At 41.4% G+C, this 15,759-nt stretch overlaps 2 protein-coding genes across 3 annotated transcripts in view; one reads left to right on the plus strand and one right to left on the minus strand.

The window, feature by feature from the left end:
* Positions 1 to 1,124, plus strand: part of tsc2 (TSC complex subunit 2) — a 49,679-nt gene extending 48,555 nt beyond the window's left edge. For both annotated transcript variants that reach the window (XM_079615555.1, XM_079615556.1), the window contains one exon: positions 63 to 1,124. In XM_079615555.1, coding sequence (XP_079471681.1) covers positions 63 to 233 — 171 coding nt within the window. In that variant the 3' untranslated portion in view covers positions 234 to 1,124. The remainder of the gene's footprint in view (positions 1 to 62) is intronic.
* A 1,044-nt stretch (positions 1,125 to 2,168) lies between these two features.
* The window catches only part of pkd1a (polycystic kidney disease 1a), a 110,598-nt gene continuing 97,007 nt past the window's right edge, over positions 2,169 to 15,759 (minus strand). Inside the window, exons 41-48 of the mRNA XM_079614744.1 lie at positions 14,182 to 14,312; positions 13,657 to 13,777; positions 12,979 to 13,104; positions 11,711 to 11,885; positions 10,978 to 11,265; positions 9,534 to 9,668; positions 7,192 to 7,512; positions 2,169 to 6,579 (exon numbers count right to left, since the gene is read on the minus strand). Coding sequence (XP_079470870.1) covers positions 5,419 to 6,579; positions 7,192 to 7,512; positions 9,534 to 9,668; positions 10,978 to 11,265; positions 11,711 to 11,885; positions 12,979 to 13,104; positions 13,657 to 13,777; positions 14,182 to 14,312 — 2,458 coding nt within the window. The 3' untranslated portion in view covers positions 2,169 to 5,418. The remainder of the gene's footprint in view (positions 6,580 to 7,191; positions 7,513 to 9,533; positions 9,669 to 10,977; positions 11,266 to 11,710; positions 11,886 to 12,978; positions 13,105 to 13,656; positions 13,778 to 14,181; positions 14,313 to 15,759) is intronic.

Below are 15,759 nucleotides of genomic sequence, written 5' to 3' on the forward strand. Positions count from 1 at the left end.
ACATGTATCGCATAAATAATGCATTGTGGGATTGCTTTCTCTTGGCTTTTCTCCATCAATAGGCTCAGGAGGAAATCCAGTCCCGTCCCACTCATGGGATCTCTCTGACCCAAAGCCACGGCCCCATGCAGAATAAAGCCGCCCACCAGCCCCCCGGCTCTGCTTCCAACCCGGACGCCGGCCAGAGGAAGAGGCTCATGTCGACCGTCGACGATTTCACAGACTTTGTTTAGTGAGAGACCCATGATGCGTTTTTAACCGAGTCAGTCCGGACGAATGAACCCTTTCCTGGCGGCGGAGGACGGGGAGTTCACGAGATCACCTTTACAGAAACCAGGAAGAGATCCGTTCAGCCGGTCTCTCAGCGCTGCGACTGACTGACTGACTGAATGAATGACTGACTGACTGACTGACTGACTGTATGTATGAGTTTCACGAACGCTGCTCTGTCTGCTGAAAGATGGATGTAAAGACACGCACTGGCATTATCGCACGCCATTTTTAGCAGTATCGCAACATTGCGCACGCAACGCACACGGTTAACACGCTTTCCGGAAGCCTCTTCCCATCATCATCATCATCCACACGTTTGTGTCTCGTGCTCTCACTCAATCTCTTGTTTTTCTCTGAACATATGAAATGTCTATGATGACCGTCCACACAGCAGTGCCAACATCACAACCTGCATGAACTACACCGCGAGCTTTACCAAGTCCACTGTGCCGCTTCATAGAAAACATGGACGCACTTTACAATAACGTTCTATAGTTATCATATTAGATGTTATGAACTATTCTTAAAGCATTTAATGCTCATTTGCACATGCACAGTTATTCACGTGATTTCATAATGCAACCTTGAATGGGTTTTCACGCTAACTAATGTGTAGAACATTATTGTAAAGTGTTCCTGAAGACATGAAGATGTGAATCCAGTGTGCTTAAAGATTACTGTGACCTAATTGCCGTTTGCTTGTTTTCTGTCCTTTTCTTTGTGTGTGTGATGGTTATTTTTAATCTGAGTTTCTGATAGAGCAACAGATTCGCAGAACAACACTAAACCACATCAGACATGTGTGCATGTGCGCTTCGCTACCAAATAAAACATTGAAATGTGCAAAAATACTTGTGCTGTTCTGAGTCTACTTTCACTCGTGTTTGAAACTGTCGCTTTAGTCTGTATAGATACCAGTGTAGGAAATGAACGTTTTATGGGAAGTATTGGTGAGTTTCAATTCATAACACCTTTCTAAAACTCAAGGCTGCGTTACAATCGAGCGAATACGTCAAGGAAACAAATATGAATACATACGCAACTTTTTTATTTTAATTTTATTAAAGCTACACTGTAGGAATTACTCCCATCTAGCGGTGAAATTGTATATGACTACCAACTGAATATTACTTTCTAGCCCCTCCCATCCCGAGGGCGTTTTAACTCCTATGTGGCCGTATTATTTCAAATCTGCCGGCAGTCGCGAGTAATCTCCCCGTCGCATTCGTCACGGCGCCACTGAGTGTAAAAACGCGAAAGGTGAAGCTTGAATGTCCATGTATGTCCCTCTTTGGCTAATGTATTTTCAAGATGGAGGCGCAACATGGCTGCCGCCACTCGAGCGACTCACTCGTATGTATTATAAATGGCAGATTCTACGCTTACGAGAATACTTGATTAGTTGGTGGAAGTAATTATACATTAATGAGCACATATCATTTTGAAAGAAAGTGTTTTTAGCTAAAAATCAACTTAAAAAATTACACAGTGTAGCTTTAACAAAATTAAAAGTCAATGCATCATCAATTCTTTTAAAACGTGTCTTAGTTTCACCCTGATTCATTATGGTATGCCTGTAAGTGTTAATATTTTAGTCCTGGTGGGATGGTTTCTGCAGGAAATTGCGTATATACGTCACTCACCCGTACGACGTGTCTCGTCATATCCGTAAATAGAAAAGTTGCTCGAACTACATTGATGTGTGTTTCGGAGCGAGAAAGGTTGACATGGAGCTGCTAAATCTCCATCCTCTGGAGAATCTCCTGTTTACACACACTGAACACAGGAGAGTCTGCGGGCAAACAGAGGAACTGACAGTTCGTAATACAACAAGAATCAACATTAGCTTGGCTGTTCAGATAGGGCAAGAACTGAGGGATTTGACATGTAAAAGCAACAGTGTTTTTATTACTCAACAGGTGAAAGGTAAACAGATACAGATAAATTGCCATATGTAGCTCTCTAACAGAATTCATTGTAAAGTATTATTTATTGTGAAGGCTTATTTCATTATGGTTATTGTAGCACTGTGCTGTCATTTATTCTTGAGGAAGTATGTGCCTATTAATGGGCAAAGTTATAGTAACATCTTCAGCTAGTCCACTTGAGATCCTTTCAAACTAAATCTAAAATATTTTATGAGCTGAAGGATAATCATATTCATCTGCACAGCCAAAGCACAACCAAAACCATGTTCTTCCACAAAATGCATGCAGTTTTTTTTGCTAGAGGTCCAAATGTTACATAGTACACCTTTAACTTTTCCCCTAAACCAGGGGTATCCAATCCTACTCCTTGAGGGCCACTGTTTCGCTCCAACCCCAATTAAACACACCTGAAGACTTGATATGTGTACTATGAACTTCCAGGCAGGTGTGTTGAGGCAAGCTGGAGCGTGTGTGGACACCCCTGCCCTAAACAAAAGCATTGAAGGTACCATTGAGTGGAGATTTAAGCTGGGATTTGAAAGATGGTGGTTTCCCAGAGATCTCAAAGTGCAATGTAATGTTTATGTTGTGGCACAAGTGAATAAAAAGCCTTTAAAGTTAAATCAATATCTTGAATTGAAGCCCCACATGAACCAGAGACTCTCAGCTGTCAGACTCTTTATTTGACTTTGTCAAGTGCAAAAGCATGTAAAGCGAAGTGCTACGAAGTTACAAGTACAACAGCACAATACAACACAAAACGGCAAACCTGCAATCGACACATTACCTTCAGCATTTAATACAAAAAAATGTAGGACTTTACATTATTGCATGCAAGTTGGTTTGGGCACATGTGACTGGCTTGAAGTTGTTCTGACGCACACCTAAAAGTATGAAACATCTCAGCAGCTGTACTGTCCTGCAAAGAACTACTAAAAAGCCATTATATTTCAAAATGACCGCTTGTGCTGTGTGTAGTTCTATTAAAACACTTTTTTTTTTTTTTAAAGCAAGGCTTTCATACTTTTGGTGTATTTTTTTTTCCTTTGGTCAACGCCAAGGTGAATGAAATATGCAGCAAAGCATTTGTGTGAAATGAGTGTACATCCCGACGTCCATTTTGTGTAATGGAAACAAAACAGAATTTCCTCTCAGTGCGGTTACGGCAAATGAGATTTAAAAAATGCAATCAAACTCTAATACAATATTTACATCAGGGCACACCAATATGTACAGATAAACATGACCTTTCAAAACTTCATCTGGAATGGCCTGAATAAGGACGTTACTGTAGTGGACATGACCTTTGACAGAATCAAAACTCCCTGTTTGAATGCTCAAGCATCACTTCATCATCCAATTACTCTCAACTACTCTAATTTCATCATATGAGACCTTAATACATGTATTTATTGAAGCCAATACAAACAAACAAACAAACAAAATCCTGGTTTGAGTTTTTACAAAGAGGGTCCCTGAGCGTCATCACGGTAAACAACATTATTTTAGTACTTCACAAGAGACACAAAATCAACACATTATAAAAACCAATACATGAAAAATATTAATGGTAATTATCATCCTGATGCAGCTTGTGTATAATACTCAAAGAGAATAGTTCTGGAAAGCTGTATGTGAAGAAACATTACTAGTTAAGTATGGCAAAGCACTAAAGCTTGACATTGAAATAAAGTGCTAAGTACAAAAGAAACTTTAAGTTAATCTCTTCTTACTTGAGTAGCAAGCTTTGGCAAAATGATACGGAGAGTAATGCTGTCGTAACTATCTCTTATGTTTGTACCAAGCTTATTTGAGTATTTCAGCAAAACATTTTCCATAACACATTCAAACTAAATCACACGGATACCGCCACAATCATTCATTTTATAACATCAATACAAAGTGCTTTTTAAATTAGATTCAAAACATCATAGAAGGCAGCAACAAACACTTCCATATATAATAAGCTGATTTTTTCATGAATTAACAAACTACTTACAATAATAATTATTCATGGAACATAATTTCTACCTGCTGGAACAACAAATCCCCATACAGAGAATTCTGGGAGTTGTGCTTGAATGAGGGACATACCTTTGTAACATTTCCCTTCATCTACCTTTTCATGTCCTTCTATTAACGTATCCCACATTTTTTGTTTCCCTTTGAATTTACAATTTCGGACACCCTTTCCTCTCAGTTTTCCTTCTATTCTAATCTTCTCTTACTCGTCCTCGGGTCCATTTCACTCTGAAAACCCTATGAATGGAGATGACATGCAATTACTGTATGTCGGAAGAAATATATGTGAAATCCTGAGGATTACTAGTTGTTTAGCACCCTGATGGCCTCTTCAGAAGTATGTTAGTGTGAGTGTGTAAGTGTAGGTGGGAAAATCATACAAGTCTATATATTTTCTGATATGTGTTTGCGTCTATTTTCCTATATTAAAAAGCATGAATTATGCATAAGTACCTCGAAAGCTCTATATTTATGGAATGGTATCAAATATGTACCTGCAAATCTAAGTGTCTTGTGTCTGTTTGTGTGCGAGTCTGTCAGTGTGAGCCTTTCTGAATAAGTTGTGCCTATTCTGCATCGATGGGCAATACATACACCCATGACCTTAACATAGCTTCCTTCATCAACAACAACAACACAAAAAAAGAACACTATTCATTAAACATAACTAATAACATTGTATGACAAGTACCATCAAGCTTTAGCCATCCTGCATCAACAGGCGTGCTGTTGTAGTCCTTCATCGTCTCTTTCAAGAGTTTGTTATGTTTCTGCGACAGCACAAGGTGTGCTCTTGTCGGTTTCAACTCAGTTGACCACCAGGGTCAAGAGGTTGGACTTGAGGTCACTGCGAGAGGGGAAGGAAAAGGGCAACTTGCATCGAATAAACTTCTTGAGGATTGTAGAAACCACGGTGACCTGCACCTAGTTTCCATCTTGTGACTTCTAGTAAGGTGTCACCAACTGAAAGACTTGTGGGTTGGAACTTAAGGTCTGTTATTTGGTTTTGTTTGAGAAACGTCTTGCATTTGCTCTTCTTGAGGGCCTGGTTACAAAACCTGCTGTCACCAGGTCCTCATTTCCTCATGAAAGGCCGTAACCCTTGAGCTTCAACATTCCTTGAGTCCCTTAGCTTTATGACTCAATTCCTAAAATCTGCCTTAACTTGCATACTGATTGTTGGAACCTTGGGATGTCAAGGTTTGGGGTGTCCTGAGATTGGTCTGTCTGTGTTGGGGTGCACCTTGTTTTTAAGAGGGGGAGGTTTGTGCTTGCGTTTGCGGGTGGGATTCGTAGTAGTGTGTGCAGGGTGCCGGAATACACTGGAGGGAAGATTCTCGCTGTTGCTGGGAGGAACCCACTCATGGGAGCGAGGGATCGGTACTGGGGTAGTTATGGCAGAAACCGGAGCAGTTGAGGGAGTAGACGTTGGAGTGGGAACGGGGGTAGGGGCAGGGGCAGGGGCAGGGGCAGGTTTGTTGGCACAGCCAACAACCTCAGAGTCTCTTTGGAAGTTTGGGTCAACCTTGGAGGTTCCTTTTACTTTATGAGAAGCCTTGTCAGTTTTTTGGACTCTGGGTGGACAACTGTCCTCCTCAGGAGGACTTGCTTTGAGGTGGACCTTGCAAGGGTCTTTCTCGGTCTTGCTGACATCTACCACCACGGTACTGAGAATTTCTTGAGTCTTTTGGAGACTATCGGTCCTGTGGGGACTGGAGTCTACCTTATTGAGGCTTGTGGGAAGGCCACTGGTGGTTTGTGAGAACTTGTCTGATTTCCTTGATCTTTTGTCTCTCTTTTGAAGATTTCTCTCGGACACAGGTGCACTTATTTCAGTTATCGAGGGACTTTTGCAACTCTCTGCCACTTGTGTGTTCCTGTCTGCCCCCTTGTGTCTATGTCTCTTCTGTCCTGCAGACTCCAGACTTCTGTGGCAGCGTGTCCCTCTGCCCCGTCCTCTACTCTTCCTCAGCAGCCTCTCTAGACGGCACTCTGTTCGATACAATTCCTCTGTGGCATGGGTGACCCGGTCCAGCTGAAGAAGCAAAGCATCGAAAGCTGGGAGGATTCTGCGGAGCGTTGCCTCCATCTCGGCTCTCTCTTTCCAGCCTTGGCCTCCAACTATCACCCCAAGGCCTAAGGTAAGGCCTAGTCCCAGACCTGGGGCTTCAGCCAGACTGCAAGGGCTGCTGGAAGTGGGTCGCCAGGAGGCCTCAGATCCTCCATCAACACTGTCGGGAGTTGGGGGAGCCTCTGGAGTGTCCAGAGGAGGAAGACACAAGGACTTGCAGTCACTTGTTGAAGAGGAACGTGAAGGCGGGAGCTCCATACCTTCAAATCGCACCTTGTGCCGGAACTATCAGAGAAGAAAGGGATAAAGAGTCAAGATAAGTGTGTGGTGGTAATTTAAAAGGTCAAGGTCTGGGGTGAAGGATCAATCTGGAAGACTGGTGACATACTAGAAAGTCAGTAAAAAGAGTTAGTCATTATCCAAAGCAACTTACTGTATACTTTTTTTTTTTAGGGACAATCTGTTGGGAGAAACCTGGGTAAAAGGTTCCCTCAAGAGCACAAAGGTAACAGCTCATGGTTCGTTCCTTGGAGGGCTTGACCAGCAACCATTTATGAGCTTTAGCCACTATGCCACACCCATAGTTAACAAGGTCTTTAATACTGCTTTATCAAGACAATGTGCTTCAGGGGGAATCTCTCTGCTCTGCAAATTGCTTTGTCTTAAAAGCATCTACTAATGTACTACAAATCTACTGAAGGGATCAAGGGACTATGGGCTAAATGAGCTATTCAGCAAATAAACAAGTGGCTCAGGTAGAATCATCAATTTGTGATCCTATAAACCTACATAGAGTTCATAATCACATCAGATACTTGCAAGACCTAATTCCAGACATGCTACATTGGTAAAAACTTACATCAAACAAAATCTTGGGTATTATGCAAGTACACGCACCTCTTTAGCACGGCTGAGCCCCATCCACATTTTGAGGCGTCGCAAGAACAACTCCACCATCTCATAGTCCTGTAGGTCAACGGCTGGACGGTACAGTTCCGCCCTTGCCCGACGATAGTTCCTTAGCAATGCCGAGACCAAAAGCCACAGCAAAACAAGTCTGAGTAGAGTAAAGCTAATGTGGAAGATGAAACAGGAAGCAGAACATGGGGAGGAGCCACTGTCTGGTCGCCATGACAACAGTCCACGCCCACTAGAGCCAAGTAACTTCAAGAAAGTAGAGCTAACAGTTCCGTAGCCCTCCATGACAGAGTGGAAAATCTAGAAGGGAAAAAAAGAAAGTGCTCGGTTTAAAATTTTGCTCAGCTTTTGGCAAACACTCTTCTGGACTAAATCCAGAAAATAACTATTAGATTTATTGATCAGCTTTTAACAGATATAAGATGTACAATAATGGTTCATAAAAGTATTCTAGGTGATTGAGGGAGATAATTTAACAGCCTCTTACATCTGCTTCAACATTGTGCCAACATTTGTTGCACTTACTGTATGTAAACAGCCAAGAATTTCTTGGAATTTGGATTTAATAATTCAGGAAGAAGGAAATAATGGCGTGTTCGGATTCATGCACAAACACATTTGCAAATGTATGCACAGACATATACAACTCAACCCCCAATTCTTAAATGGTTGTCAGTGTGTTGCTAAACAGTTGCTTGGTCACTAGTATGTGGTTGCTAAGGCATTCTAAAGTGATGGTTGCTTACTGGCCCAAAAGAGCCAACCCCCAAATCTCTATGATGGTCTCTATTAATTGCCTCTCCCTTAAAGTACATGGAATTTTTCACCTGCTAAAAAAATTAAAAGTACAACTCTCCTCAAGCCGCATGATTTGAGCACAAATAGTGTGGAACAAGTTATGCCCTTATGTTTAATACATAAGGTTTGTGTGTTTGATCAAATCTCTAGCCCCCTGTATGAGTAATAGCAATAGTGACGTTTGACTTAAACAACTAATAACAATACCCAGTCTTTGCAGCCAGTTTTACAGAAGGTCAAGGTCACTTCAGCATACCAAGTTTTACCTCCCTCGGTAGGAAATTTGTAATGTGTAATTCAGCCAGCATCAAGGTCCTCACACACTCAATTATTTACACAGTTAAAAGACATGAACCTTTAGTTCAGATAAATCATAGAGTGCTTTTATAAACTCGTGAGTTTATGAATCTAATAAATGTATTTAGTTATACTCGATTCCTCTGCATTAGTAGGACATTTGGTTATGCATGCAGGTGATCAGGCTAATCATGACTCAATGCGTTTTTTAAAATATTGAAATAAAAATTCACTGGCTCATCTGTGAGCAGGACAGCAAGTCTTTGTGGTGTATCGAGAGGTATGGTTTTCAGGGTAATGTCGGCATACCTCCATGAAGGACGAACCACATCCGAAACACAACAGGAGTTACTGCTATTGACGCAAGGGGAAGCTGTCTGAAATGGATGACCAGGTACTAACCCGGATTGTATACAAAAAACATAAAAGCACAGCTGCCCAAATAAATGCGCACCTCGACTCTCTCGTTTCCACCAAAACTGCTTGTTGGGAGTCAATATTCATAGTCGGGCTGCTATAGCCAAACCTTTGGTCACTCGTGCCAAAGCCAAATGTTTCATTGGTGCCAACAGTCAAATCTTGGGCCGTGGACAATGTGAAGTCCAACTGTTCTCTGATGAGTCTACCATCCCTGTCCTTCCCATATCTGTGGGAGTTTCAGTGTGGAGAAGAACCAAAGAAGCTCATCACCCAGACTATTGCTGCCCAGAGTGAAGAACGGGGTGAAGCATCACTGATGGTTTGGGCAGCGATATCATAGCATTCCCTACTGTGCCTAATGGGCACATCTCTGCCAAATACCACCGAACCACTCTGGAGGACCATGCAGATAATGGTTCAAAAATCGTACCCTGAAGGGGGTGCCGTGTATCAGCATGATAATACACACAGCGAGACTTGTGCTTGATAAACTTGAAAGTGAATGGCCTGCAGAGTCTGAATATATTTGAGCCGTTTTGGAGGAGCGAGTCGGAAAACTTTTCTTTGTCCAGCATCACATAGTGACCTGGCCACTGTTCTGGAAGAGGAACGGCTCAAATCCCTCTGGCATCTGACTTGTATCGGTCATTTCCAATATGAAGTGACGCTGTATGGGCCGCAAAAGAAGGCCCTACACTATACTAATAAATAATTGTGGTCTAAAACCAGGTTTCAGTTTTATTGTCCAACCTTTGTGGTTTAAATCACATTGCAGATGGTGTGCAGCAGTGTGTGTGTGTCCTAACCAGGTGTCCAGTGTGTGAGTACGCCAACAGGAACACGAGAAGAGTGATGGCAACCGTCAGCATCTCCCAGAAAGATCTCCTCAGCGTCCTCCCGAAAACCCCCCACTCTCTCATGAAGCGCAGCTGGTGCGACGCCTAAACAGAGACAAATGAGGTGGGTGATAAATGATGCCTCACAGTAAAATGTATTTTCATACCATTAATTATTGCAGAATTAAATATTTAATGTTGTCTGGCCTGAGAAGAGCATGAGGATGGAATTTATAACTTTGCGTCTGCATAAAGTTGACCCAAACTAACTTACAGCACATTTATTAGCAAGGCAATCTCACTGGAATAGCCTGGAGTTAAGGGCCTTGCTCAAGGGCACAATGGTTCATTCTTCTAGTTATCAAGTCTGAACTTTCCAGCTACACTAAGTCACTTTTTTTGGTCAGCGAACGTCCATAGAGCACTAACAGAAACTCAAGCATGCTTGCTTGACGCACAAGAATAAGGTTCATTTTCACATCACGTTTGAGCTTCCGCAAGAACCAATCAGGTCTGTTCTCGTGAGTATGGTTTTGTGGAGAACCAATGAGGTTTGTTCTCAAGCAAGTACGGTTTACAGCAGTTTCCCTTTACCACATTTGAGGGCTCTATGTACTGTATGTTCATTGATCAATGTTTATATGTGAATAAAAGCCTAAATGTGACCCTGGACCACAAAACCAGTCACATGGAGCAAATTTATGAAATTGAGATTTATACATCATATAAAAGCTGAATAAATAAGCTTTCAATTGATGTATGGTTTGTTAGGATATGACAATAATTGGCCGAGATACAACAATTTTAAAATCTGAGGCTGCAAAAAAAATAGAAACATTGAGAAAATCTCCTTTAAAGTTGTGCATTTATGTTCACGATTGTGCAGCATTCACTCACAACAATACATGTTTTATATATTTACGGTAGGAAATTTACAAAATATCTTCATGTAACATGATCTTTACTTAATATCCTCATGATTTTTGGCATAAAAGAAAAATCTATAATTTTGACCCATACAATGTGTTGTTGGCTATTGCCACTCATATACCCGTGCGACATGTGACTGGTTTTGTGATCCAGGGTCACATATTAGTATCTATTAATCACTTAAATCGATCGTGTCTCTTCAGAAGACTTGGATTAAACTGCTCGATTCATATGTATTTCATTTACAATCTTATTATGAACGTTTCTAAGCATCAGCGTTTTGAAGCAATGGACTTTCAATGGACAGAAATCTCTCAGATTTCATTAAAACTATCACGAACAAATGGGATTGTAATTACGAGGGTGATTAAATGATGACAGAATTTGGGTGGACTATCCCTTTAAGGACTGGCGTTCTGTAGCTCAAACTGTAAGCGTTTTGCTAACAACACCAAAGTCACGTGTTTGATTCCCATTCGCTCACCTTGAGCACCAGCAGAAAGAGCAAAGCCGCGCTCAGTTGGGTCAAAACCTGGTTCTGCTGGGCCAGAGGGAAGAAGTCTGTGAATGTGTCCTGTTGTTGTAGAAACGAGCCCCACTGGCGGGCGGACAGAACGGAGCGACTCAGGTGTAGAGAGATGACACAGATCGCCAATAGCAGACTGCAAACACTCGCTATATTCCACAAGCGCAGGAAGTAGCCAAGCCCCTGTTTCCGGACGATCACGCTCTCACGGACAGCGAAATAGATCACGAAGACCAGCAGGAGGAGCTGTGGTGGAAGGAGAGAGCGTAATTAAAGCTGCACTGTGTAATATTTAGGAGGATCTGTAGACAGAACTGCAATATAATATACATATGTTTTCAGTCAGTGGTGTATAAAGACCTTACATAATGAACCGTTATGTCAGCGAATAAAACACTGACACTGATGAACAAGTAACAATAATGTTCGCAATAACATATATTTTTACTGAATAATTAAGTAAACCTAATTCCTTAATTTATCTTAGTTAAGAAACCTCATTGCTTAACTGGCTAACTGGGCTTAACGGTGTTTCTATCGGCCACCATAACTTCTGTTGCTTGCAATTCGCACCAAAAAATAAATAAATAAATAAATCACACTCTCCAACTTTAACCTCTGCCTTCGTTAGGACGGCACAATAGAATTGATGTCAATAATGGGATCAGTTGTGTGATTGGCTGACGGTTACCGTGAGGAACAGCGGCAGGTCCATGCCGTGACTGAGCATGTGGAGGCTGCAGGTCTTGAGGTCCAGACTCAACTGAGCGCGCTCAGACACGGGGAACTCCAGCAGGAAGGAGAAGACGGCCAGCAGATCGGTGTTGATGTTATAGAGCGGAAACTCCAGGAACAGAGCCCTCGTCCTGAACACAAACACACACAACCTCAGAGGAAGGGCTGTGGGATTCTTTCTTCACTTTAAAAACTGTATCATTTGTGCCATGCAATAGTCATTTGCAAAATCAATGAATAAAACAATTACGATAATTATGGAAATACTAGAAATGGAAATACTGTATACAATATGTTATTACATATTATCATTTTAAAATGTATAAAGTATAAAAAAAAGTATGTAATTGATTCATATAACCAAATAATATATATATATTTTTTTTTACAAATAATTATATTTGTTAAAAAATGTTTACTAAATACAAATATTTTGAATATTATATATTATGTAATATATATACGTTTAATGTAAAAATAATACATAATTAATAATTGATACAAAATAAATGTAATAACAGAAGTCAATTTGGTAATCAAAAAAATAATTTGATTGGTTAATAAAAACAAATAATTGAATTGAAAATATGAAATGTTAATAGACTAGTAATTAGAAATTATGAAAAAAGTTTTCAACATGATTAATAATTGGTAATGATTTTTTTGCTTTAATAATTTTTATAAATATTAATATTGATATATTTTCTAAAACCTAAGCAAATATGTCGATATTAATATTTATAAATATGATGAAATGCTTATTTTTAATGCTTGTATTTATGCATATTATTATTAACATGAATAAATATGAAAATAAAACAATTAAATGTTCATTTTATTAATGTTGATATCAATATTGATTTGAATATGGTCAATATGCATACTATTAATAACAATAACACTGATGATAATAATATAAATAATATTAATAAACTATTAATTAATAATTAAAAACAAATAATAGAATTGAAAATATGAAATGTTAATAGAATAGTAATTAGAAATTATTAAAAAAGTAAGTTATTTTCCTATACTGATAATTGATGATGCATTTTTTGCCAATTGTTGTATATACGTTCATACAGCTTATGACTGATGAAGTAAATAAACACTATACAGCAACTTCCCTCCAAAATGACTTCCTCTCTTCTGTCTTTTGTTGTGCATATCCTATCTCTCTCTGTATGTGTGTGTGTGTGTGTGTGTGTGTGTGTGTGTACTCACAGCGGGTCGAGCCACTGGTGTGTGTTGAGTTGTTTGACCAGGGCTCTGGAGTCCTGCATCTTTCTGCTGAGATCCTGTACGAATCCAGCACTGCTGTAGACAGACACCTGCCCCCAGTGCCACACACTGCACACACACACACACACACACACACACACACACACACACACACACACACACACACACACACACACACACACACACACACACACACACACACACACACACACACACACACACACACACACACACACACACACACACATCAAACCTTCATGAGAATCTCAGTGACATGTGGACAAGTCTCCTGAGCAGAGGTGAAAACAAAGCCAGCCTCTGAACCAGAAGACCTGATCCAAGATCAGCCGGGGTCATAAAGCATTCATCTAGAATTCATTATAGAACAGACAGACACTGATCCACGAGCTGGAAAACCTCCAGTGTATTTGATCCTTGCATTTCAGTGAATAATGCACCAAACAATGAGATCAAACATTTTTTTGGAGGACAACAGAGGTGTGATGTCAGAGTGACCAGAGCTTCTTTAATCTTCTAGAACATGCATTGCCTGGCCAAGTGAGATTCACCCGTGTCGTGTGTAAGTATGGAAGCCACACTCGAGGCTGTTATTCATTTATATTTCTTTATAAAAGTATAAAAGCAACATGTGACTCTCACCCGCTGCTCTGAGCCGTACTGACACTCCAGTTCTGCACCAATCCTGAGGCTGACTCCGCCCACCCGGCCGGGGCGCACCCGAACCACGAGGATGCTGGGAAATAGCCACTGATGGGGCATTCTGGAAGACAGCGAGGAAAGAAAGGTCTGATGCGAGTTGGTGTGTGTGTGTGTGTGTGTGTGTGTGTGTGTGTGTGTGTGTGTGTGTGAAGCGATCTGTCTCAGTCTGCTAGAATGCACTTATTGTGGAAGATGAAATCTGTGATTGCTGATCTCTCAATAGAAGACTGAGCACTCACACACTCTCTCTCTGCAGTGTTTTGTGAATCCTGGATCAGAGGTCCAGCAAAGATAATAAAACCATGAAATGAGCCGTTTTACATATATAATGCTTTCATGAAAGCAGAAAATTCTCAGAAAATTGTTTTTTTTCCAATAATAATAATAATGAGTGCTGGAAGTTAAACTCCAGTGTTATGTTTATATATTATATCATTTATAAATATTTCTATGCCGGTCGATCACCTGGCTGCGCTCTCAGCTGTCGGAGACGAGGTCGACCAATCAGCAGGCTTCCCGTCTTCTCCATCAGGACCCGCCCATCCAGTAACCGTGGTAACAGGGAGTCCGAGAGCCACGCCCACACATCCTCACGACTGCAGACAGAAGACCCGACAAGTTAGAGATCCGCGCGTGTGTGTGTGTGTGTGTGTGAGAGTGTGTGTGTGTATGTGTGTGAGTGAGTGAGTGAGTGAGTGTGTGTGTGTGTGTGTGTGTTCTGTACCTGCTGATGTTGTTGAAGTGTTCTGTGAGGAAGTGATCCTGCAGTTGAGTGTGTGTGTGTGTGTGTGTGTGTGTGTGTGTGTGTGTGTGTGTTCTGTACCTGCTGATGTAGTTGAAGTGTTCTGTGAGGAAGTGATCCTGCAGTTGAGTGTGTGTGTGTGTGTGTGTGTGTGTGTGAGTGTGTGTGTTCTGTACCTGCTGATGTTGTTGAAGTGTTCTGTGAGGAAGTGATCCTGCAGTTGAGTGTGTGTGTGTGTGTGTGTGTGTGTGTGTTCTGTACCTGCTGATGTTGTTGAAGTGTTCTGTGAGGAAGTGATCCTGCAGTTGAGTGTGTGTGTGTGTGTGAGTGTGTGTGTGTGTGTGTGTGTGTGTTCTGTACCTGCTGATGTTGTTGAAGTGTTCTGTGAGGAAGTGATCCTGCAGTTGAGTGTGTGTGTGTGTGTGTGTGTTGTTGAAGTGTTCTGTGAGGAAGTGATCCTGCAGTTGAGTGTGTGTGTGTGAGAGAGTGTCTGTGTGTCTGTGTGTGTGAGAGTGTGTGAGAGTGTGTGTGTGTGTTCTGTACCTGCTGATGTTGTTGAAGTGTTCTGTGAGGAAGTGATCCTGCAGTTGAGTGTGTGTATGTGTGTGTGTGTGTGTGTGTGTGTGTGTTCTGTACCTGCTGATGTTGTTGAAGTGTTCTGTGAGGAAGTGATCCTGCAGTTGAGTGTGTGTGTGTGTGTGTGTGTGTGTGTGTGTGTGTGTTCTGTACCTGCTGATGTTGTTGAAGTGTTCTGTGAGGAAGTGATCCTGCAGTTGAGTGTGTGTGTGTGTGTGTGTGTGTGTGTGTGTGTTCTGTACCTGCTGATGTTGTTGAAGTGTTCTGTGAGGAAGTGATCCTGCAGTTGAGTGTGTGTGTGTGTGTGTGTGTGTGTGTGTGTTCTGTACCTGCTGATGTTGTTGAAGTGTTCTGTGAGGAAGTGATCCTGCAGTTGAGTGTGTGTGTGTGTGTGTGTGTGTGTGTGTTCTGTACCTGCTGATGTTGTTGAAGTGTTCTGTGAGGAAGTGATCCTGCAGTTGAGTGTGTGTGTGTGTGTGTGTGTGTGTGAGAGTGTGTGTGAGTGTGTGTGTGTGTGTGTGTGTGTGTGTTCTGTACCTGCTGATGTTGTTGAAGTGTTCTGTGAGGAAGTGATCCTGCAGTTGAGTGTGTGTGTGTGTGTGTGTGTGTGTGTGTGTGTGTGTGTGTGTGTGTGTGTGTGTGTGTGTTCTGTACCTGCTGATGTTGTTGAAGTGTTCTGTGAGGAAGTGATCCTGCAGTTGAGTGTGTGTGTGTGAGAGTGTGTG

The sequence above is a fragment of the Phoxinus phoxinus genome (assembly GCF_949152265.1).
Source record: "Phoxinus phoxinus genome assembly, chromosome: 6".
Lineage (NCBI taxonomy): Eukaryota > Metazoa > Chordata > Actinopteri > Cypriniformes > Leuciscidae > Phoxinus > Phoxinus phoxinus.